Source organism: Epinephelus fuscoguttatus, linkage group LG4 (assembly GCF_011397635.1).
Source record: "Epinephelus fuscoguttatus linkage group LG4, E.fuscoguttatus.final_Chr_v1".
NCBI lineage: Eukaryota > Metazoa > Chordata > Actinopteri > Perciformes > Serranidae > Epinephelus > Epinephelus fuscoguttatus.
In genome coordinates this window covers 15,070,104-15,093,115 of record NC_064755.1, presented here as the reverse complement: position 1 = coordinate 15,093,115, position 23,012 = coordinate 15,070,104, and the positions used below count along the sequence as shown (strand labels likewise).

General features: G+C 40.7%; 2 protein-coding genes across 2 annotated transcripts; one reads left to right on the top strand and one right to left on the bottom strand.

The window, feature by feature from the left end:
* Positions 1-3,876: 3,876 nt before the first annotated feature.
* Positions 3,877-9,128, top strand: LOC125887072 (protein FAM180A-like). The gene is made up of 3 exons (XM_049573583.1): positions 3,877-4,106; positions 8,583-8,680; positions 8,781-9,128. Exons 1-3 carry the CDS (start codon positions 4,028-4,030, stop codon positions 9,108-9,110), a joined length of 507 nt encoding a protein of 168 aa, XP_049429540.1. The 5' UTR covers positions 3,877-4,027; the 3' UTR covers positions 9,111-9,128.
* Positions 9,129-9,168: 40 nt separating this feature from the next.
* On the bottom strand, positions 9,169-22,038 carry slc23a4 (solute carrier family 23 member 4). Its single transcript, XM_049573581.1, has 12 exons — positions 21,755-22,038; positions 21,001-21,141; positions 20,423-20,580; positions 17,145-17,304; positions 14,334-14,515; positions 13,434-13,554; positions 13,194-13,350; positions 12,845-13,098; positions 12,576-12,740; positions 12,351-12,459; positions 12,144-12,239; positions 9,169-10,110 (listed from the first exon to the last, which is right to left on the bottom strand). Exons 1-12 carry the CDS (start codon positions 21,800-21,802, stop codon positions 9,875-9,877), a joined length of 1,827 nt encoding a protein of 608 aa, XP_049429538.1. The 5' UTR covers positions 21,803-22,038; the 3' UTR covers positions 9,169-9,874.
* Between the last annotated feature and the right edge of the window lie 974 nt (positions 22,039-23,012).

The window sequence follows — 23,012 nt, the reverse complement described above, 5'->3', positions numbered from 1 at the left end:
TGCCTTTCGTAAAACCCTTCCTGCCTCATAAATAGTCAGATCTTGTGAACTCTATACCCAGTTCTTAACTTAGGTGACATCATCAGGAGTATTTTCTCAAATAAGGTAAAAGGTCAAAGGTCAAAAGTTCTCAAAGTTGGGAACATTCGGTGTGAAGAAACTGTGCACCAGTTGTCTATGGAAATGACATGTTTCCTCAAAACGGTGTGCAGCAGGCTCTGGAGTACATTTTTTCTTGTTTGGTGGGTGTGTCAGACGTGTTACCCAATCAGCAGTGACGTATACACAGTATAAATAAATCCTAGTAGAGTTTTATTTATTGTAAACCAATATTTCTTACTACAAGGCATATGCTTTTGGCATGTCTTGCTGCTTTTTGTATGTATGTGTATATGTACATTTAGCTTCTTCTTTTGATGCTCAGACTATAACTGTGTCATTTATGATGTATTGTTTTGTGTTTTATTGCATGTAATCAATGTGTTGTTTTGTGTTTTTTAATGCATCACCATATCCCTTTAAATAAAAACTTTGCTACATTTTGTCGGGGCTGAACGCAGCTCTGTTCTGACAGGCTGTACAAAAATACTCATGACAATTACAATTACACTGAACTTCAAGTGTAGAATTAGTGGAATGCATGTTCTGCATTTCTCTCTCTGTAGTTTTTACAGAGAGTAAAGTAGTTAAATCCTTGCAAGGATTGTGTTTTAATTGTTCAAAATGTTTTCATTTCTCTTGTCTCTCTGACAAACACAATTGTTAGCCTACTAATAACATCAATGATGTCTCTGTTCGATGTAAGTATACTAAGCCATGTAAGGACGCCAGCATGCTCGACACTATGGCCCTGACACTGGCACACTGAATGGAATGCAGCTATAATCAATGTTATTAGTTACACCTGTGTGTGAGTGAGACACATTAAAGTGCCTGCCATGAGAAAGGTCTGTGCCGTGTCCAAATATACTCACTCCTTCCTTTTCAGTGGTCGAGGAAGTATTAGATCATTTACTGAAGTAAAGCAGTAATACCAATATGTAATAATACTCCATTATATGTTAGAGTCTTGTTTTTTAGTTGAGGAAAAGTTCAGTAGGAACTTATGTTCTGTAAATTATATTGAAAGCAGTAAGTGCTAGCAGTAAATGCACTTGTTATGCAGAGGAGGATCTCCTGTCAGTGTTACATTATTGCACGATTGAATTTAATCACTGTTGCATTAATGTGTAAGCGGCATTTTAATGTTGCAGCTGGTGAGGTTGGAGCAACTTTGAAAGGTGAAGTCAGCGATTCTGGGATAAGATTGTTGACAGTGCACTGTGAATCTTAACACATAAACACGTGCCAAATTTACCACCATCTCTCTCCCACTGCCTTGCTCTTCATACATCCATGGCCTTTCCCCTGTCCTGTGCACGAGCACAAACACCCCTGTTGCTGACTGACTGGAGTAGTGTTGTGTGGCTAACTCCATGTCATTTTGTTTGTTTCCCATTTACAGAGCTGGAGCTGTGTAAACCAGATTATTTTTTGGCATGCACACACACACACACAACAAACAGCTAGCAGAGCGTGAGGAGATATTTGGGGAGTTGTCAAGAAGTGTACTGAACTAGAAGTGGCTGACTGCACCTTTAACTATTCTTTTGGGTTGTTAATTATTTAGCAGTGACTCATATTTTATAAACGTATCACACGTTTTATATGTATATGTAAAGTAACTAGGAGCTACAGCTGTCAGAGTTGAAGTACTAACAGTAAAGTGTAAACATCTGTTAGGCCCCACCCTTGGGCGGCCCTATGGGATGAACAAAACTCCACCACTGACCCAAAATAACCACATAAGACATCTTTAAAACACCATGAGATTTATTAACAAAAAAACAAGCAAACAAGACAACAAAAATCCCAGGCTGAGAGGCAGCAGGACCAACAGTCGCCACACCAGAGGCCTCTGTCCTCTGCTGCTGGCACAGGAGCTCTTAAGCACCTCATTAATAAATGCAGCCATCTCTATGGGCAAGATCTCCAACACTTGACACCTCACACCAAAACAATCTAGACTGATAAATAGCACTACAGGGAAAATATGTATTTTTGGTTTTGGGGTGAACTGTCCCTTTAACACTCACTAGCTTAACCTTTGTAGTGAGTTTTAAATTGAGGTTTCAGATCCTTGTGAAGCATCAGTGTGATAAGCAGAGTCACTGAGTGCAACGTGGAGGCTTTTCTTCTCTGTAACAACTGCAGTCAGTCCACAGGCATGTCCTGTTCTCCTGCCTTAAACTTTTATTGTCCTCAGCGCTGTAAGCTTGTTCAGGAATAAGATCAAATGTGGAATTATACATCAGGCCTTAGTTATTATAATTACTCATGCATTATCACTGACCCGGAGATCATTCGTTGTCTTATTCAATATAATAAATAATACAAACCCAAATCCTTACACAGGGCCATATCCACCTCTGAGTCACACACTAGGCACACCAATTTAAAGAAGGAAATTATTTGGTGTGCAGCCTAGAAAAACATTTTCATTGAATTTGTCCATTGAAAGAATAATATGTTTGTTCAAGTTCATGAAGCTCATGAATTCTTGAAGGTTTCACAGAGGCCGCAGGTCCCTTGCCAGTTTCAGCACAGTCTGCGTCTGCATTCCTCAGCAGCAGCACGACTGCTACATCTTAGTCTGAGATGCAGCTCTGTCCCATTCCGACTTGCACAGAAGCACATGTGAGCTGCCGAGGGCCAGATGTATAGAAATGACCTCTAGAAAATGTAACCGTGTGCTCATATGTTGGCATCACCGTGTACGCCCAAATGAAATAAATGGATGTAAAAATAGTGTTAAGGCAAATAAAAGTTATTTTATATGGTTGCACTTCTCGTAACTGTTCCTAAGTTGTGGAGATGGTGAAGTGTGCCAAGCACTGAACAAGTCTCTCTTTGTGGTTTCTGCATATGTTTTCTGTCCAGCACTCGGCATGCGTGCATTGTATAATTAGAAATAATCACTTAGGAGTGTAAACTTTCCACATTTGTCCTCCTGAAGAACACAAACCATGCTGTTTGCCGGTGGTCATCCTGGCACCGTCACACACGCTCCAACCCGCCGAGGGACCACACTGTTGGTAAAAACAGAACTAATGCTGACCTTATAGGTACACAAACACAGCTCCAAGGGGACAATAAATGTGCTCGCTCACCCCATCAGTTTTTCAGCCCACAAATTCAAGCCAATATAAATCACCCTTTGTACTCGTACATTGTTTTTGTGTCTGACAGACACAAAATATAAGCTCCTTCCAAGGCTGAGCAGACTGTAAACGACAGTGACAGATAGCTCAACTGAGGCAGAAAATAATGACTGTGTATACTGGACGTGATTACATGGTTTGCTGGTTGCAATTGAACTATATAACCATCCAAATTTAAAAGGAGTATGACTGGAGGAAGTGATGAGTTGCATAAAAACAGCAGTTTTGACAGACGGATGGGGGCACATAAAATAAAATAGTCATGTGTGAAACACTTAGAAGATAAGGAGGAATATTTATCAAAGACAATGACTAGAAGAAATATGAACCACAGAGAGAATTGCTGCAGCCAGAGGTGAAAATGATGAGAGACAAGGACAATGAGGTGCAACTGATATATACCTGTGAATGGTGAGAGCATGAGGATTTAAAGAAGAGAGTGTGTCTTTGAAGATGATGACAACCAGCTGAAAGCTTTAAAGGAGAGTCGGCCTGTGAGGGGCAGAGAAAGAAGGAGAGAGGGTGGGAGAGAGATCAGATGTGGATGGGAGGGGGAGAGAAAACACAGTCCTGTGGACAGACGGAGTGAGAGAACACAAGTGATGAAGAAGGTGAACTGTCCGATGTGATGTGAGGCTGCAGATGCAGAGTGAAGAGAGGGGAGGAAATGCAACGGGAGGGCACACGGGGCGCTGACAGGCAGGGACACAGTGGAGGGAGAAGTCGAGTCTCAGTTACACACAACTTGAGAGAGTGATCGGCTCATCATGCTGCCCTGGAGGATGGCCATCATTGGGCTCTTCTACTGCTGCATCAGAACAGGTGTCGCACGGTGTCGGAGTAAAGGTAAGACTTGAACTGAAGCTAATGCAGAAACTGTTCTGTTGTTCTATAAGCCTGTAGGATAAGAGATAAAAGCTCCATTGCAAGACTGTTCTTGTATCCACTGTTGCTCCCCACAGAGCAACAGGAATACTTAGCGACAGATTTTATGTTTTTGATCATAAGAATTTGATGGTAGATTAATCCCACTAATGGGATAACTGAGTCTGGGCTACAGGAGAATTTATGACAACATAACATCCATTCTGTGTTAATAGATCTCTCAATACATCTCAATTTTTGAAACCCTCACTTTTTATAGAGCGGTGATTAAATAGTCTTGGCCGTGCACTGAGTGTTTCTTGGTTTAGCTGTACTGTATTATTACACCAAGAAAGAGTGATCTTTTTATTTTCTTTCAAAACTCTAGAGGTTTTCACTGAAAACACATTAACCAAATATTATACAGGCATAATTTTGTAGCAGGAATGACCTCATTATGTCTATTGGACGTGGGAACATATTTATCTCAGACGTTTTAATGTTATTCAGCAGAGCCAAAGCAAAGTATTGTTTTAAGGAGCGCAATCCACTTTTTCAAAATATTACTAAGACTATCATATTTGAACTTATGAGAGTAAAATAATTACTGTCTCATACACTAGGTTAAATATTGTGTATTTCAAGTTACAGCCGATTGCACTTTTACTTTCACCCCAACAAGGTTTGGACGTCATCTGCACCTGTTTCTAATAGTAAAACAATGGGAGGGTCCAAAAGTGATCTGACAGAGGAAACTCATATTCCTCAAATAAATTAAAAGCATACTGCTGAGATATTCAGACCAGATCTGGTCAGGGAAGTCCCTTTGTCTTATGAGGTGGGATCTTTTGTGACCTGATAAGTGCTCTTGGTTTTATAGCTCATTTAAATACACTTATGAACAAAGGTTAAGATGCACTGGAGGATACACTGCAACAATTGTGATGGTTGAACTTTCTGGTTTTGGCTGTGGACCGCTCTCCAGTGACAGGAAGTTAAAAGCAGCAGTAAGGAGCACTTGCTGGAATCCCCAGTATTACATATTTGGCCTCTGAGTTCAGCTGGTAAACATATGACTTCTGTGAGCAGCTTATTGATGTGTGAGTTCTGGGCATGTCCAAGTTTTCCAAACCTAACTGCCAGCTGGAGCTGCCAAACGTGACGTTACCAGGCATCATGTGATCTAAGCAAAGAGAGCTCCCAATCTTCATTATGTTTTACTTTTTGCAATTAACTTTTACATCCGTGGAATATGGGCCATCATTATCAGTGTGTGACTACAGCCTGGCTCATCCATTTTTTCCCAAATAGAACCACACTGCAGTGCATTTGAGTGAACACAATACAATTCACTGGTTAGATGTTTTTGGTTAGATATATACCAAGTGTTTCAATAGTATGTTTTTACTGAGATTTGGGGGACTCACCAAAAAGAACCAGCAGTACTAATAAATGCAGGCCCTTTGTTGGCCTTATTGAACTCAGATTAATGGAGATCATTATCTAAACATTATGACTGACTTGTGTGGATTATTTGATCCTGCAGAGGTCCATTAAAATGTCATCATCTTGTTGCACTTGTTGAGCCCGACATAAACAAGTGGATGGTGAGGAGCAGAATCGTTGGGTAATTGACCCTGGCTTAGATATTTAATGGATTTGCTAAGTGAGTTTCCAAACTGCTCTCACTCTCTTTATCTCACAAATGATAAACACTGTATGGCCGGTCATAACCTCAAAAGTGTTCAGATATGATGGTTTTAAAGGCACTGAAAATCAAAGTTCAGTTCAGTCACAGTCTCTCTACCGCTGGTCTGAATTCCTGCATGGCAGGATGGCTTTCTGTCTGCATTAATGTCTGTATGAGCTCTTCTTTTCTGCATTTTTCCTCCATCTGTTCTCCTTTTTATCTTCCCAACATTGTAACCTGGAGACAATTCTCTATACCATATGAAATGTAACTGCCTGAGCTCCAGACTGTGTATGCATTAATAAAACCAGCCAGCAAAGAATGTTGGCGATACTGAGCAGTAAGTGAAAACAGTGGTCTAAATCTTTCTGGTCTGAATTTCTGTCTGTCCGTCCCCTCTTTCTTTACCTTTATGGATGGCAGAGTCAGTCTGTCAGTTGGTGGTCTGTGCTGAAATATCTCAACAAATATTGGATGGATTACCATGAAATCTTGTACAGACGTTCATATTTCCCAGAGGATCAAATCCTTGGATTCCTGTTACCAAAGTTAGTGAAGGCAGACATTCATGGACACCAGACAATAATCCTAATGTCTTTGATCCGATTCTAATGGCATTTTAAGTCCATAGTAACCATCCCAGCATACTTGCTTGGTGGGGATTTTAAAAGTGGAGTGGAGCAAAATAAAACAAACTATGATATTGGACTTACTGATAAGACAGCCTCAATATGGGAACTGCCCATTGGTTCGACATCCCATTGTTCCGACCATATTAAACTCATTGTTCCTAAGTCCGTTCTGAAATCATCATGATGCCCTGTGGTTAAGGTCTGGTTAGGTTTAGGCACAAAAACCACTTGGTTAGGGTCAGGAAAAGATCATGGTGTGGGTTAAAATGAAAAAGAAAGTGACAAACACATAAGCCGTGAGCCTGCTCCGCCTCAAGCCGGTCGCGGCGCACCACAGTCGGACTAATGGGATGTCAAACCAATGGGCTGTCGAACCAATGACATGGACCCGCTCAATATCAGCATTTGTCTTGTCGACAGTGGTCCTCTCTACTCCAAACTGGTAATGTACAGCAAAACAGCTTTACAACACCTTGATAATTATTGTCAGGTCAAAATCTCAATTTGTCCAGTACTTTGGTGTCTGAGCAAATTGTAAGTGCAATTTATTAGTGATACGTTTCTTTTATTGTTAAATCGCATGTCTTGTCATATCATACAGAGAGACATATGTCTTACTGTAATGAAGAGGTTTGTAAACATGTAAGGTAACTTAATTCCTGTATATTTGACCTCTATGAATCTTCATATTGGCCCTAGTGGTAGAGATTCATGGGAGGATGTGAATGAAGCAATATTACAGAGATGCCTCTCCTCATGAGGAACAAATTTGCCTCAAGAACCCACAACTTTCTGTTATATAGATTTTCTGCTATTTTGAATTTGTTGAAGAACACTTAAAATCGATCTCTTCCTAGGAAGTTTGACCGATCTGCATGAAACTCAGTGAACATAATCCAGGGACCAATATCTAAAGCTCCCTCTTGGCAAAAGTTGGAAAACTTACTAAAACTGAGCTTCTATAAGGCAATGAATATTGTGGAGGGCGTGGCTCATCACATAAAGGTGTATAACATCTCAAGGGTTTCACCGATCACCACGCAACTTTGTAGGCATATGACCACACATAATCTGAGGGGACCTCATCAAACAAAATGGGGCCAACAACATGGCTAACCACCATATTGATTTTTACTAAACTTGGTAGATACGTAGAACAGGATGCCTCAAGGTGACTGGAGAAATTTAACTCTAATTGGCAACTGGGTGGCGCTATAACAACAGAAAAATGCTTAAAAATGCCTAAAATGCGACCGATTGCTGTGGCTCCCCCTGTGGCCGAATGTTGTTGTTCATTTCTAATTTTTGGTATGACTAAGTCATGGTATGGTATGTTATACTCAATGGGTATGGACTGGTAGTAGGGATTTGGTACATGCCAATTGTACCTGCCAAACAGCAGCATGTTAATATTGACATTTTGAGAATGACGTTAGCATTTAGCTCAAAGCACTGCTGCACAGTGTCACAGAGCTGCTAGCATCTTGTCAATGAATTTTTCGGCATATTTTGCTGAGGGGAAATGAGGTTATGAGCACTGTTACTTTAGTGACTGCAGAGTGTTCAAGGAACGTCTGCACAAATGCACAATGGTCATAGTTTCCATGTTCCAATAATGAACAAATAGGGGAGAGGTTTTTGCATGTGAGCTGTCTTTGACCGCACAAGATTTGTTGTGGTTAACGCCCTGCTCTCCTCTTGTGGTGGAAATGAGCCTGAAATGCTAAGTCCTGAACACTGCATTCCAAAATCATCTGGAGCCTGTTGTATGATCCGTGTTTTACTCCACCTTTGATACCTCTGCTCCCTTTGAAGTCCGAGGTCACGTCTCATTGCCTGCTGATAGAAGTCATCTGTAAGGTCAGGAGTTTAAAATGCATATCAGACACTGACTGCAGCATGATCTGGTGAGAGCACGATGGACCTGGGTCTCACATGTGCCCGAACAGTTCAGAGTTTGTTTAAACTGCTTGTCACAGCATTTTACAACTTAACACGTTCAAGAAGCCTTTTGGGTCCACAGCAGTAAATCACAAGACAAAAGCATGTGATGAAAAGAAAAGGATTGCTGAGGAAACGGTCCTTGCTTTTTCTACCACGCCTCAGTCTCACTGTCTGTCTCTCTTTATCCACCAGCTCTATTCCCAGCTGCAAGCAGAGTAAGAAGAGGAGTGGCGAGTGCAGTCAACCCCACCTTCCACAGTTCCTTTGATGATGTCAATCTGTTATTTGAGGTAAGACAAATGTATCCATAAATCAGTGTCTGAAGTTAAAAAGCAGCACATAAATCTTGCTAATGAACACTGATCTGTTCTTCTTTGTTTCATCTACTAGATCCTGCTGGCTGGCATCCACTTTGATGATAGTGGAGCGTTTTCAGTGCAAGATGCTGAGCTGGATTCCCTCCTCAAGACAAGAAACCTGAAAGTCATCTGCGAGGAGATCATTCCCAGGAAGCTAACAGATGTATTCAGGCTCATCTCGGGCCTTTCGAAACACACTGGTCACCTGCATCAGGACGATTTTGAACGCACCCTGCTGACTATGGTGTACACCGTGCAGGGGATGGTCAACTCCACTACTGAACAACAACAAGACATGTGGACCGAGTCTTTTGTTAGTTTGTACAAAGCCATCAAGCAGGATCTGACAGGGACAAACTGAGCAGATACTGGTGCTACTACACACAGTGGCTCCATGTTGGAGTTTAATATGCACATAAGAAAAATATCCATTGAGATCAGAGGGTAGTCCTGGTTTGTGCGTTGAGGAAACATTGCATCCTTAATCCTGACAGGCTGTAAGGAGCCTGAGAGAAAAGTCCTGTCAATAACTGTTGCCACAGGTAAAGTGCATGGACTGATTATGACACACATATTTACTGTCACAGCAAAATTAATTCAAACATGAGGTACTGTGTACACATTAAACTATACGTTGGATTTAAATGCAGCAAAAAACATCACAGATCTGCATACATTCACGTCTTTTCAGTGTTGGTTCACGAGCACCTGGTTGTGACGCAAGAATGAAAAAACCAAAGAAATCTAATAAAACATCAAGCAAGCCAAAGAAATATATTTATGCTCAAATGGTATGCTCTCTGAATCACTGTACGGAGCAATGTCTTTTACGTATACATATCTATATATATATATCTATATATATATAGATATATATATATAGATAGATAGATAGATAGATAGATAGATATAGATATATATGTCAGCTTTTTATTATTAATAATTTAATAGAAATCTACTAAAACTAACTTTAGGTAACAAACCTTATGCAAGATGCCATTTGCAAAAGTCACGTTATACACTTTGCACCATGTTGTTACAGTACAGTCTTTAAGAAACGGACAGGAAGTCCAAACTAAGCTGCCTCTGATGATTTTTCGAGAATCCCCAAAGAGAGCACACAGCTCACAGAGCGACTCCAATGATAATCTGTGAAGGCTCTGGATGTCCAAGTGACTGCTTAGGCTCCGGGCTGGGCTCACCGGGAGGGCAGAAAGGTATGTACCGCAGCCAGGAGGAAGAAGACAAATAAGAGCTGATGCCAAAGGGAAGGTTGTAGACTTTTCCGCTCTCAAGCGTGTTGCTGGAGTCATCCTCGTGAGCCTTGTTCCACGCCAGGATGCCTCGTTCATGCTTTGACCCTGTTGGACACATGTTAAATGTGTTAAAGCGTACTATTATGGTCTACTGGAGGAATGAGATTGCTGACTCTGCCTTTAGGTTGTTTTTCTGACTTAGCTTGCTTGTTTGTTTTTTATAAAGCTGGGCAATGCTGTATAATGTGTCAGCTCCTCTCCTGCTACACTTATGGTACAGTACTCACTTCTCAAACATAGAGTAACTTCAGAACTGTTATGGGGCTAAAGTGGAATCACAGTGTGATGTTCTTTAGTTGAATTGTTAACCTGTTCTCATGGAAATACTAGTCTGGTAAGACCATCATGATGACATGAGCTAAACATGCTGTGTAAACATGCTATCAGTCTGGCCCGGCTGCCACCCCAAACACTTTCCAGAAATGTAAGAATTTAAATCCAATCAGGACAATCAGACATCCACACTATAGCTGACAATGTAAACAGCCAGTCAAGGACTGTGTTGTAGTTGATGACATAAAATGCAGACTACAGCTTGCAGAACAGCAAGGTTGTCTCCAAAAGCAACAAGTGCTAACTCTTATGTTAGAAGAGTAAACAGCAATAAGTGAATTTATCGCAATCAATTATAGAATTAAACAATAACAAGAGTATGCACAGGCTGAGTTTCTCAGAGGGAAAGACGTTTTTGCTGTTCTGCCAACTGGAATTGGCAAAAGTTTGATTTATCAACAGGCTCCGTTGGTGATGAAGATGCTCCCCGCTGTTTTGTGATGCTAATTAGCTGAAAGAGTTTGTCTGTCAAGGCGTGTAATCCCGCCCGCTGAGTGTTTGGGGTGGCATCTAGTCCAGACTGATATAGAGAATGAAACAGAATGTCGAGCTCACATTATCAGGATGGTCTTACGAGGCTATAGAAATACAAATGCATTACGTGGTGGTGGGCATGAAATGTGTTGAAATGATGTGCTGGCAACACACACACACACACACAAAAAAAACCAATGCCAGTGTAAAGTTAATGAAGATATCGTTGTGGTGGACACACAAATTACGTAAGAGCAAGAAAGTCTGTGTCAGGCAGGCTGAAAGGGTGGTGGATGGGTCATACAGGTCAGACAGCTGTTCTTGTCCCGTGTGAAACCAAAAGTCACTGTAGATATGTGACTTTACAAACTCTACCTAACCATGCAAAGTACATCATTTATGTCACTTACATCCTATATGTAACTATTTTAACTGAAACCATTGGCTTTTCTTCAACTTAACCACTTATTTTTTGTTCTTTTAACCAGTGTTTTTTCCCCAAAACCTGACCAACCTGCACACCAAACCTTTAACCACATTAACAATGTGTTTGAAACTGCAACTGTTTGTATTAGATTTTGCACTGACATTGTTTTTGTGTTGCCAGCATGTAATTTTAACACATTTTGTGCCCACCACCAGGTAAAGTGTTGTTAAGCGGTTGTGTCCATTTCACGTATTTCTGTGAGACTGTGTAGGAATTCAACTCTACAGTACTTAGCAATAAAGGGCGTTGTTACAGTATAAATGATATTGATGTCATCAGGCATAGACCTACAAAAGTTCCGCAGAAGACTGTTACTGTCAGGCCACAAGTATATAAAACAGTTAAGCAAAAAACTTTTTTTTCCTGCAGTTTAATGTTTTTGTTGAACTATTAAGTGATGACTCTTATCCCCTGGCCATTATTAATGCCCAATGTGTCTCTCTTATGACTCTGTTTTTTTAATCTAATACAAGACAAATGATTAACCATGCCCCAATGTCTGAATGGACTGTCCCTTACACTGCTGTGTTATTCACCTGACACTCAGCAGAATCGTGATGGACGATATGCATCAGCTTTGGATTTAATTAGGTGTAACGTTTTAGTATTTTGCCCTAAAATGACTCTTCACTTGACATTTCTGCTGAATCTCTGGTCAAATTATCATGATTACTCATTGCATATTGTTGTAATATGATGTTAATATGGTTGGTTAATATAAATGACAATTTATATATAATAATGCTAATGAAATAAATACTGTAATAATTATGAAAGAAAATACCTGGAATTGTGTTGTCCAGTATGAAGCCAAAGAAACCTCCTACAAACATACTGGTTGTCAGAAGTACCTGCAGCACCTGATCGAGTTCAACCACACCTGAACACAATACAATGAAAACAGTTGATACTTGGTTATAATAATAAGAAGAAAAGTGGGATGCAGTTTTATGAAAAGCACAGATTATATAATGAAGTGTTATTCGTGCACCTGTAGCAATAGCGTTGGGGTTCTTAAATATCCAGTTAGGAATGACCAGACCAGAGAACATGGAGAAGCCAAAGATGAAGATGTTTCGAGAAGAATTCATATCTGCGTACTGAAAATGTGAGAAACAAAAAACATAAGAAAATAATAGATGTATTTTAATGGAATATTTAGGTCAATTTAAAAAAAACTATTTTGCCACAATGCACAAGATTTTAAAGTTTATACCTGCAGATTAGAAACTCCTGCTGCAGAGATGACACCAAACATAACCAGGAACATCCCGCCTACCACGGGTGATGGGATAGTGGTGAATATGGCGCCCACTTTACCAAACACACCCATGACAACCATCAAGACTCCACTGGCTACTATCACCATCCGACTGCCAACCTGCAAAGCAGAAAATAAAGAAACAGAAGTTTTAAAGGTCATACTTAGCTACAGTTGTGTCCATTTAAATAAATAACTTCTACATATACTCTGGTACATCTTACCTTTGTAATACCAAGGGCTCCAACATTCTCGCTGTATGAGGTTGTTCCATTTCCTGTCCCCCAGGCTCCGGCCAACAGACAGCCCAGTCCCTCAATGCCAATACCCCTGTTGATAGCATGTTTAGGAGGAGGTGGAGCCCCGGACAGCCTGGCACAAGCATGGTAGTCCCCTACAGACTCTATCATGGAGGAAATCACACCCGCCAAGATGCCAACTACCCCTGCCAGGCTCACAGTCGGCATCCCCCATTGACCTAAGTTTGGATTCAAACATAAGGAAACAGAGTGTTTCATAGCAGCCTGTAATAACCTAAAAGTCACTTCAGGTGATAGTTTGGCATCGTCTTACCTGGGTACGGAAAACTGAGCCAGGGAGCTTGGCCTATAACATCTCCCTTTAGGTCAGTGCGGGCCAGGTAGCCATATTGGTCAGGGTTAGCAGGAAGTACGTTGTAGATTGTCAAAATGTAGCAGATGAGCCAAGACAACGTGATTCCAAGCAGAACCTGAGGACACATTGAAAGAAAATAAAGTCTAAAGACTAAATGCATTATTCATTTCATGTTCAGTCAACTTGTTTGATACATACAGGGAGAATCTGAAAGACGTAGACACGGGAGGTGTGCAGCTTTTTCTCCTTGCTGTACGTAGGAAAGGGCACAGGTATGTGACGGAGGTACTGTGAGAACAGGATGATCAGAGACGTGGTCCTGTGTGAGACAAGGACAAAAATATTAGGTCACAATATAAGGTTCACAGGGTTACATATAAGTACAACTGCACTACTTTGCAGGCAAATCTAGTTTAACACAAGGCAAAGTAGAGCAACTTAGCAGGTTCTTTGGCCAGGAACTTTTAATAGGCTTTCCTGGCCTGCCAAGAGATTAAGACTTTACAGAGATTTCAAGTCTATTATTAATTTCAAAAACTTGTCTGTACTCTAGGCAGGGCAGGAAAGGATTTTAAATAACCTATAGGGAATATGAAGGAACGTCACACCATGCGGGAAGGGGGCACTCAGTCCAAAAACAAAATAGTGTTCAATGTTTGGGTATGTGAGTGGAGGTGGTGCATCAGGGTCTATAATCCAGCCTTGGCCTGCCAAGTCATATGGATTTATGTTGTTTATCATGAATGTTTCATCCAAAACCATTGCTTGATCGTCACAGCAGGCAAAGATAACTAAGTACGATCTTCACAACATGGTGTCCTCATCCAAAAAAAATTAACATGGCATAAGATTAACTTCAGGTTGCAACTTCGCATTCTCTATAGGACAAGTTTGTACAACAGAAACACATTAAACTTACATGAACTCCTTTTTACACAGATCTCAGTTTAGCTGAGGCCTAGTTTTACTTAACTGGCAATGGTTGTGTTACATGCAACGATATCAGAACATGGTTTTTGAAATTTAAAAAATATACAATGAAGACTTGAAACAGATCATCCCAAACCCTAAAAATCATTGTTTGTGAATTGTACCCACATGGTAGAGATGCCCCAGTGGTTGCCAGCACTGGCACCAGCTGAGTCATACAGGGACAGTCCAATGAGAGAGATGGTGGGAGCGATGGTGAGAGGTCCAATGAAGCGCATGAAGAGGCCGATGAGGCCGGAGAAGCCAACGAACACCTGGAAGAGTGAGCCCACCATAATGGATCCCTGCAGCTGAAGACAGACAAGTAAGATTACATCAAAATGTGGCATCACTCTCATTACAAAGGAATTAACCAGTGAGGAGCATAGTTATTATCTTTGTCATATTTTTGTTACCATACGCATATGACAACTTGGTTTAAAGCGCTGTTTGTGCTGCTGGGCTTTCTCAAAATGAGACCACATTTCCCATAAATCCTGATGGTTTCCATTGTTGCTACTGGTGATTGGTAACCTCATCTGATTTTTCTAGAGGAAAGCAATCTGTTTTCCCAGTTATCCATCCCACAGGCACAAGTGCATTGTAGAGGCAGTGAAGGGTGTCTACACTGATAAATAGGCCTAACATGTATGTCTTCTAAATTGACATGGTTTACTCTTATTACTGTAGATGTTCTGACTACCTGTGAGCTACACTTCTTACAGTGGAAAAAAGTGTTTCAACCATTACTGCAGCTCCACCTGCCTGTAACAAATGTTGTATTTTAACATCCATGGATCCAAATCCCACACAATGAAATCACCTAATTACACAACCCCAACAGTCACAACTCTGCATGGCAAATGTTTTAACATGCAGGGGATAGGGTTGAAGCTAACACTGAATGTGCAAACATTACTATCATTACACAGCAATCAAACAATGGCTGCTCTTGTGCAGCAGAGGGGTCTGTTGAAACAATGAGCATTTGTCTTAGTACAGGCTCCACAACTGATACAAATGCTAATTTCATACACTCATCATTTCATTTCCATGGGACAGTCCCAAAAATGGCATCTTTGAAGGAATACTTCACCCACAAAAATGATGATTTGTATATCAATTACTCACCACGTGTCACGTTGAATTCATAAAGAAAACTTAATCAAAAAACAAAAATTCTGTTCACAAACTCTGAGTTTAATCCAAGTCTCATGTATCCACCTTACTAACAAAATCATCTCTGCATATGAGTAGCACACCTGGGCAAGCACATGTATGCAACTCTGCTTGTGCATTGCATTGAGCAGGGTTCAAATGCATGCACTTTCCTAGATGCGCTACTCATATGTACAAGTGTTTTCAATAGTAGCCTAAGGTTTTATTGAAAATGCATGTGTTTGCATGTGTTTAGCCTACGACTGAATAAATGAGACTAGGATTACACTGCAGAAGTTGTGTGAGAGTCTGTAACCTGATGTTTTGATATAGTTTTGCTGTTGTTAAACACGGTCCCCCCAATCCATCAAGAATTTTCTCAGTTTTTGGATTCTTCGTCCAGCATAGAGGCATGTGAGAAATACAAAGTTTTCTTCAAAAATTCAGGACATGAAGGGTGAGTAATTAATACAGGCTACAGAGAGTGGGTTAATTTTGTGGGTGAAGTAGTGTTCATCAACAGAGAAGGAGAAGAGGGCACCCCATGAACTGCTAATATTGCGCTAGCTACTTTAATCAAATGCACAATCACAGAGAAAAATCTTATATCGCTGGTGATACCCAAAATGTGTTTACTACTCCAACCTATTCCACTGAGCGTGGAGCTTGAACCAGCAAGTCTTTAAAAAAAATCAATATGCAGCAACATCTGAATAAGTTCTCAAATCCAATAATAGATAAATGTAAAACAATATTTCAATGTTTTATGTGTTTTCGTGAGTAGTATTGATGCATGTGACAATGTGGCTATGTGTTTGCAGCTTTTTGTTGTTGTTGTTGTTGTTGTTAAGACTTGGTGTTTTATCTTAGAGTATTAATAATCAGCTTCTTTTTCCATTTAGTGGCAGAACTCAACAACATGCTAAACAAAGCAAACTTTTGCCTATAGAGTAACATTAGCATTGATTTGTAGTGACCTGACACACATATGCCCTATATTTACTGTAATTTTAACCGTGTTTTTGTCTTTACCAATTCCTGATTTTTTTTTTTTTTTTTTTTAAAAAAGCTTTATTACTAAAATAGTGTTTTTTTTGTTTTGTTTTGTTTTTAATGAGAACAACTGCCTAGAAACCATGTTGACAAGAGTGGTGATACATGAAACAAAACAAAAGTTGCAGGCCATAAAACCAAAGCTATGAGCTGAAAGATACAGTAAAACTCTGTGGAGATGAAAAGAGCTGCAAAGCTGGGTAATGATTTTTTTCCTGTTTGTATCTTTCACATTTCGCATATAAAATATTGCTTTGTGCAGCTTTAAGTTATAAGAAAGGAGTTGTCTTTGCCTGGTTCGGAGGTGTTTGGTGCACGATCTTATGTCACTCTCTGCAACTGTCTGTAAGCCACATTTGCTTCAACTGCTAATGTGCCAAAGAGATGACAGAGCATTTTCACAGTTGTGGTTTACTTGACGGATGAAATTTTATCTTGTCCAGTGTCCAGTGGCCCTTTACATGTAAACTAAATACACTTTCCAGAGAGTTTCAATCAAATCAAAGTTCAGTGAAATCCGCTAAGTTGTTGTGTTGGGTTCTTTCTCAGACAATAATGACTACTTTGTGTTTAACACTAAGGATGTTTACTTGATAAACTGGCAGGTATACTCCCCAGCTTGCAACCAGGAACCAAAACTGAGCTCGCCTTGTGACATCATCACAGGTCAAATGACAAACTGATTACATTACACCACACAAGTCGTGATTGGAAAGATCGGTCACTCACTGCTCTCATGCGACTCTGCCACACCTCCATAAAGTCTGTGGAGGACGTGTTGACTAGGCTGGCATTTTGGGTCCAAGCAGGACACGTCCATTCGGGCATGGACAGCATTGCCATGGATGGTGCTAGCAATGTAAACGTTCCACCTTGGAGAATGGGCAGCCTGGAAATAAAGAGGTCAAAGAGACACCAGGAAGGCAGTTAAAAGAAGGGAGCCAGACAGAATAGGAGCATTTCCAGACAGGTCATACATCAATGGATATCAGCATATCAGATGTTGTGCAAGATACACAGGGTAGTGGCTAAATCAACCTTAGTACTTTTAAAAAGCAATAAAAAGGTTAGATTTTCTTGACAAAAGTGCAGCACCTCTTAAGTCCACCTCAAGAGTCTCTATAGTTCCTAGCCTGGTTCCAGACCATAGACCCCGCCCACTAAACTGAGTAGGCTTGCATCTCTGGTCTGGCATACTGCAATGAATTTGCGATTTATCTCGTCCAAACGATGGAAGGACCAATGAACGCCGGGGGTCTAGCGATTAGCCAATCAGCACCACGCTGATGTCAAGCTGTACGCCGGTGGGTAACTGGTAAGGATAGCAACAATGGCCACCGCTACAGATCCTACAGACCACATTAACGATGCTATCGAGGTATTTCGCCACTACTCGCGTTAATGGAGGACCAAATTAAGGAAGCTGCTAAACTGGATTTAACAGCAATGCAGCTGGACGTGCACGACGATGGAGACATTTTAAATGGGCAATGCTCGCTTGTTTTTCGGCACCCCCGAGGCATGGATACTAATGACGTCAGATTATGGGTGAGTCGTTGATTTCTACTGATTGGTTAGGGAAAAATCAAATTCCCTCCCCCTTGTAAATCGCCTTAAATGGAAACCATGTCAGACTGAAGGTTCTGGGAGCAGTCTGACACTCAGGCTATATAGTTCCTGTTTCTTTCACTGACATATGATTGAATGGTTGATTTCAATCATGTGAAGATTGGGAGAGTGACTGTAATTAGGCTGCACCAGAGGTCATCTGAGTTAAAGTCATCTGCCATGTAATAGTCCTTATTATGCTGCTTCTAAGTCAATAATTCACATCAGACTGTCACAGACGTGGAACTGAAAATTTTCCAGACAACACACACAACAGTCTCTCACAGTAAGTCAGGAGAATCAGAAGTATGTTTGTGAAAAACATGGACAACTCAAGGGAATATTTAAGACACATAGCAAATACATTTTGATAAGAATCATCCTATGGGACATAAATAATTAGCGTTATTTTCCTTTGGCTTCTCTGAAACAGTGCGCCATTAAACACAACGATTGTTTTCCTTACAGCTGACCTCCAGGTATTTGGAGAGAGACAAGAAAGCATCAGTGGTGCTAAGCCAGGGGAATGTGGATTTAGCAAGAGCTAGATTCCAAACATAATAAGATGGAAATTCTTCCCCTAATCCTACTGTGACGGCAAAATGCAGCCAGTCTGCACACCAACATAGTGCAAGTTCACAGCAACAAAACATGGTGTAAGTTTGTAGTTCTTCGAAACAAAATCAGACACTGCATCATTCAAGTCAACTGTGTTCTCTGCATGCAAGGGATACTTTGCACTGAGTAGCTTCAAAACTATGTGAAAGGAGTGCTAATCTTGATATTTTTTGTCTGTTCTGCCACTACTACGAGTCACATTCACCCATTCACACACACATTCACACACTGGTGGCCGAGGCTACCATACAAGGTGCCACCTGCTATTCAGTTTTTAACACACTCACATCCTCACACACTCACATTGATAGAACAGCCAGCGGGAGAACATTGGGGTTCAGTATCTTGCTCAAGGATACTTTGACATGCGGGCTGGAGGAGCCGGGGATTGAACCATTGATCCTCCAATTAGTGGACGACCCACTCTACCTATGAGCCACAGCCGCCCATATCAAATGGTATTGGATCATATCGTGTTGTATTATACTGTATAATCGTTACCTAAAATGCTGCAAGTAGGTAACACATATTACAAGGTATCTCAATGTCTAATTCATTCTTTTACGCACATTTCAGCTAAAATGACCTTAACAAGTAGAAAGTTTCTTACTTTCCCCTATGCTGGTGAAGATTCTCAGTCATCTAGGTCATGGTAATCTTAAGTACCATATCGTAGGCAGCTAGACTTGCTTGAGTTTCTTACAGATATCCAGAACTGAAGAAGCCTCTTGGATGAGAGATAAAACGTCTTCAAGAAATTCAAGTCCAGTTGCCTACGACATAGCACTTAAGTTTACTTTCCCTCTTCCTTCTATAAAGGTACACTATGCAGGATCGTTGGTTACTGATTGTTAACATGCTTGCCAACAAAACGAAAATGAAAGCCAATCCTATTCACTCTCATTTGGCGTTTCACCTCACTATATTTGCATTTTTGGGGGTGCTTTGTCTCTTGGATGCTTGCTACCTATAGCTTGGCACTTGATTGCTACCTTTTCATAAAGCAGCGACCTCACCTGAGCATAGTGTACTGTAGGTGGGTACACACCCATAAATGTCCCAAACGTAGAAAATAAGGGGGAAATAAGAAAATACAGGCAGACACCGCCACACACTTCTAGTGGGTCCTAATTGATGTTTGAGAGTTGTGGTTCCCAACTGGTCCAGCCCCAGGGTCCAGATTTCTCCTTAGTCAATAGTTCAAGGTCCACACAGTTTAATACATTTAGCGTCATACTTGCATGTGACCATGTCATCGAATTGGTTTGCTGTCTCTGTCAGGTAGCTGTCCTTGACACATTCGTGAGTCACTTGCAGTCCATTCACAGTGGACCTACAACCTGTTTTTGGACGATGACCAACCAGTTGGCAACCACTGATGTAGAGGGATTATTTCTGTATAATTCCATACTTGTTTTTTTGGAAAAAACTTGTATAGTGTATCTTTAACTAGAAGCTGTGTCCACTAACACAACACTAGAATATTCCATTGTTCATGGTTAAGGCTGCACAGTCATTTTGGCAGGCGTCACAGTTCAAAAGAGGTTAAGAAGGAAAGCTGAGAGGTTGATCCGTTCTGCCAAAGGAGCAGCACGCTAATTCCACCTTAATGCACCCCGCTGTACTGCTGGGTTACTGTGTTAAAGCACCAAGCAACCCTCTTATCCAGAGAGTGAATGTAAAATGACCCTGAGATTAACCATTTAACCATTTAATTAAACTGAACATTTATTACCCGAACATCTTCCTACTCATTAACTACCTCTCCTTCACTGCCTTACCTAATGCCAAACGTAACTTGCAGCAGAGTGCAAATGCCAGAGACGAAGAAGATGGTGCTGATGAGGTGGCTTTGTGTGAGGCCGTCAAACTGCAGGCACAGTCCCTGAGACAAGATTAACGGGATGGCGATGATTCCTCCAAACGCAGTCAAACAGTGCTGAGAGATAACAGATGGGGGAAAGATGTCAAGAGAGACATTAGTTTAATGTAAGGAAAAATGAATACTGTGGTAGATAAAAGAGGTAAAGGGTTGTGGTAGATAGTGTAAAAGAGAAAAGTAAATGCTTAGTCAGGTCCCCAGAGTGAAGTCAGACTGATCACAGCTGCTAAATACATAAAACAAACTCTCACTGACTTCATCTCAGCTGTATCTGAAGCAAATGTCACAATCAGGCATACGTGGATAAAACCAAGTCTAACCAACCGTGACGGAAACGTCAAACGGAAGCTCTCGTGACACTGTGGTCATGTCTGCATTATTACATAACATCAGAAACTATGACACATAGGCTCTTCATCAGGAAATAAGTGGAAACTCATTATCAAAGATGGCTTTTAAACCCCTTTGCTGACGTACCTGGATGCCGAGGATGATGCACAGGTACCAGGGAGGCACATCTGTCACACAGTATGCTAGCTTGTTGCTGTCTCCGTGCATGGACGTGTCCATTTCTTCTTCATGTTTTGTGTCAGGTAGATCACAGAAACGCCCTTCAAGCTATGATTAATCATAGAAGAGACAGACAGAGATGAGTTAAAGATGAAATGACTGCATGCTGCTGATTTTTGTTTTGCAATATTGGTCATTTCATTATATGGGTCAAATCTCAACGCAACCAAAACAACAGTGGAATGTTTGAGCACTCGTTCAACCAGCACAACTTTCCTTAATCAGCTGAAAAATACTGCTATGGAAAATTACCAAAGTCCACACAAAGTAGCATCCCTTCTGGATATAATTAAGATTGACACCCTCTGTTTGTCTAACTAAACAGTGCGTCACTTATCTTTTCAATAATGTGATGTTAAGCCTGGAGGAGCAAAAATGTAAACAAGTATGTTCACACGTTACCATGACGCTCCTTTGCCCACTTTTCTATCTGGTGTCAATAATTAACTGACCAAAACATCTCTTGTCTACTCATTTATTATCCAGTTAATTATTAGAGCAGAGATCAACCCAAAGTTGTTCACATTCACACAATTATAAAAGGAAAATCACTGGATTTCTCGTAACTTTAATGACGTTGAATAGTTTTACAAGAACATTTAAAGTAGGCAGTTCTTTCAAAACTTTTCCTTGTATAAAATTAAGGTAAAGTTATACTTACTGCAAATGCATAGTTGTCAAGACCATTACTCTCCTTCTCTGGAGCCATGTCAGCTTCAGCCTACAGGCTCAGGTGGTGATCCTCTGAGCCCGAAAAACAAAACAGGGAAGTGAAAAAACAGAAAGAGTGGAGGGAACACATCAAGAGAGGACAAGAGAGGTCTGATAGAGAAGGGAGAGAGCTGGGAGGTGGAAGCAAGGGTGGGTGGGCAGGTTGGTAGGAAGGAGCAGAGTTCAGACATGAGACTGCTGCGATTGAAATGAGTCCCACCAGCAGCTCATGTGAGCCCAATTACAACAGTAACAGCAGCTGACCAACCAGCATCTGGCAGGCAGGAGATACCCATTCAGACTGTTTTTCTCTCTTTCTCTTTCCCTCTCAGACACACTGTCTTTGCTATTTTTTTTTTTTTTTTAATCTCATTACAAGAGCCCTTCAGGCCGATCTCACTGTTAGCTGAAATCCAGTCTTTGAGGCTTAGCTTAGTTACGTGTTGCCCTTTCTAACCTACTTTCCTTCTCGTTCTAACACCAAATATTTGTTTTTAGAGGGCAACACTGTACAGCCATCACATGTTGCTAAATTATCACATGCTGCAAAGTTGTTATTGATGATGATGTTCAGTAAATGTTAACTTCATTTACTCATTTACCGTAAAGCTCTATTTCCCCTAAAATGATATTAGATTCAATTATATTATTAGTCTAATTTGAGGGTTTGATAGCAGCCCACATCTACTTAATTAAGGAGGTCAAAATATGGCAGCAGAGGAAGCTCAGATTCTCACACTGTTGGCATCCATGTGGGTGTATTTACATCCTCTGTCACAGGACGGTCGGCTGTGGTGAGTCATAAAGTCAAGATCCAAGCGGATCATAGGCTCAGTTATAGGCATGACACCAGAGGAAAGAAAAAAGTCACGTCATGTTTCATATAATGTCTGGACACTACAAACTACAGGGTTTTAGACTATTATCTCTGCAATTTATTTGATTTTTTAAAAGCACTTTTATGCATACAAATCCTTACATTACACCCCACCAATTTTCTGTATCTGGAGTTACAGGCATATATCAACTGTAAAGGGTCCTGTGGTCATATATCGTCTAAATACACTGGTATAGTCTTCAAGAAAACTTAGAATTTATTTTGTGCAGCAAATTGTGCATTGAGACTGCAGAGGTTTTTGTTTGCATGTGTTTGCAACAAGACAGTCCACTGCATTGATCCTTAACATACAGTCCAATGCCAGGTGGCA

Excerpts from the sequence above, each read along its gene's own strand:
- LOC125887072 (XM_049573583.1), top strand. The coding sequence starts at position 4,028 with ATGCTGCCCTGGAGGATGGCCATCATTGGGCTCTTCTACTGCTGCATC. Across the intron at positions 4,107-8,582 it reads CGCACGGTGTCGGAGTAAAG|CTCTATTCCCAGCTGCAAGC; the intron begins GTAAGACTTGAA and ends TTTATCCACCAG. Across the intron at positions 8,681-8,780 it reads ATGTCAATCTGTTATTTGAG|ATCCTGCTGGCTGGCATCCA; the intron begins GTAAGACAAATG and ends TTCATCTACTAG.
- slc23a4 (XM_049573581.1), bottom strand. The coding sequence starts at position 21,802 with ATGGCTCCAGAGAAGGAGAGTAATGGTCTTGACAACTATGCATTTGCA. Across the intron at positions 12,741-12,844 it reads GAGCCCTTGGTATTACAAAG|GTTGGCAGTCGGATGGTGAT; the intron begins GTAAGATGTACC and ends TCTGCTTTGCAG. Across the intron at positions 12,460-12,575 it reads CAGGAGTTTCTAATCTGCAG|TACGCAGATATGAATTCTTC; the intron begins GTATAAACTTTA and ends TCACATTTTCAG.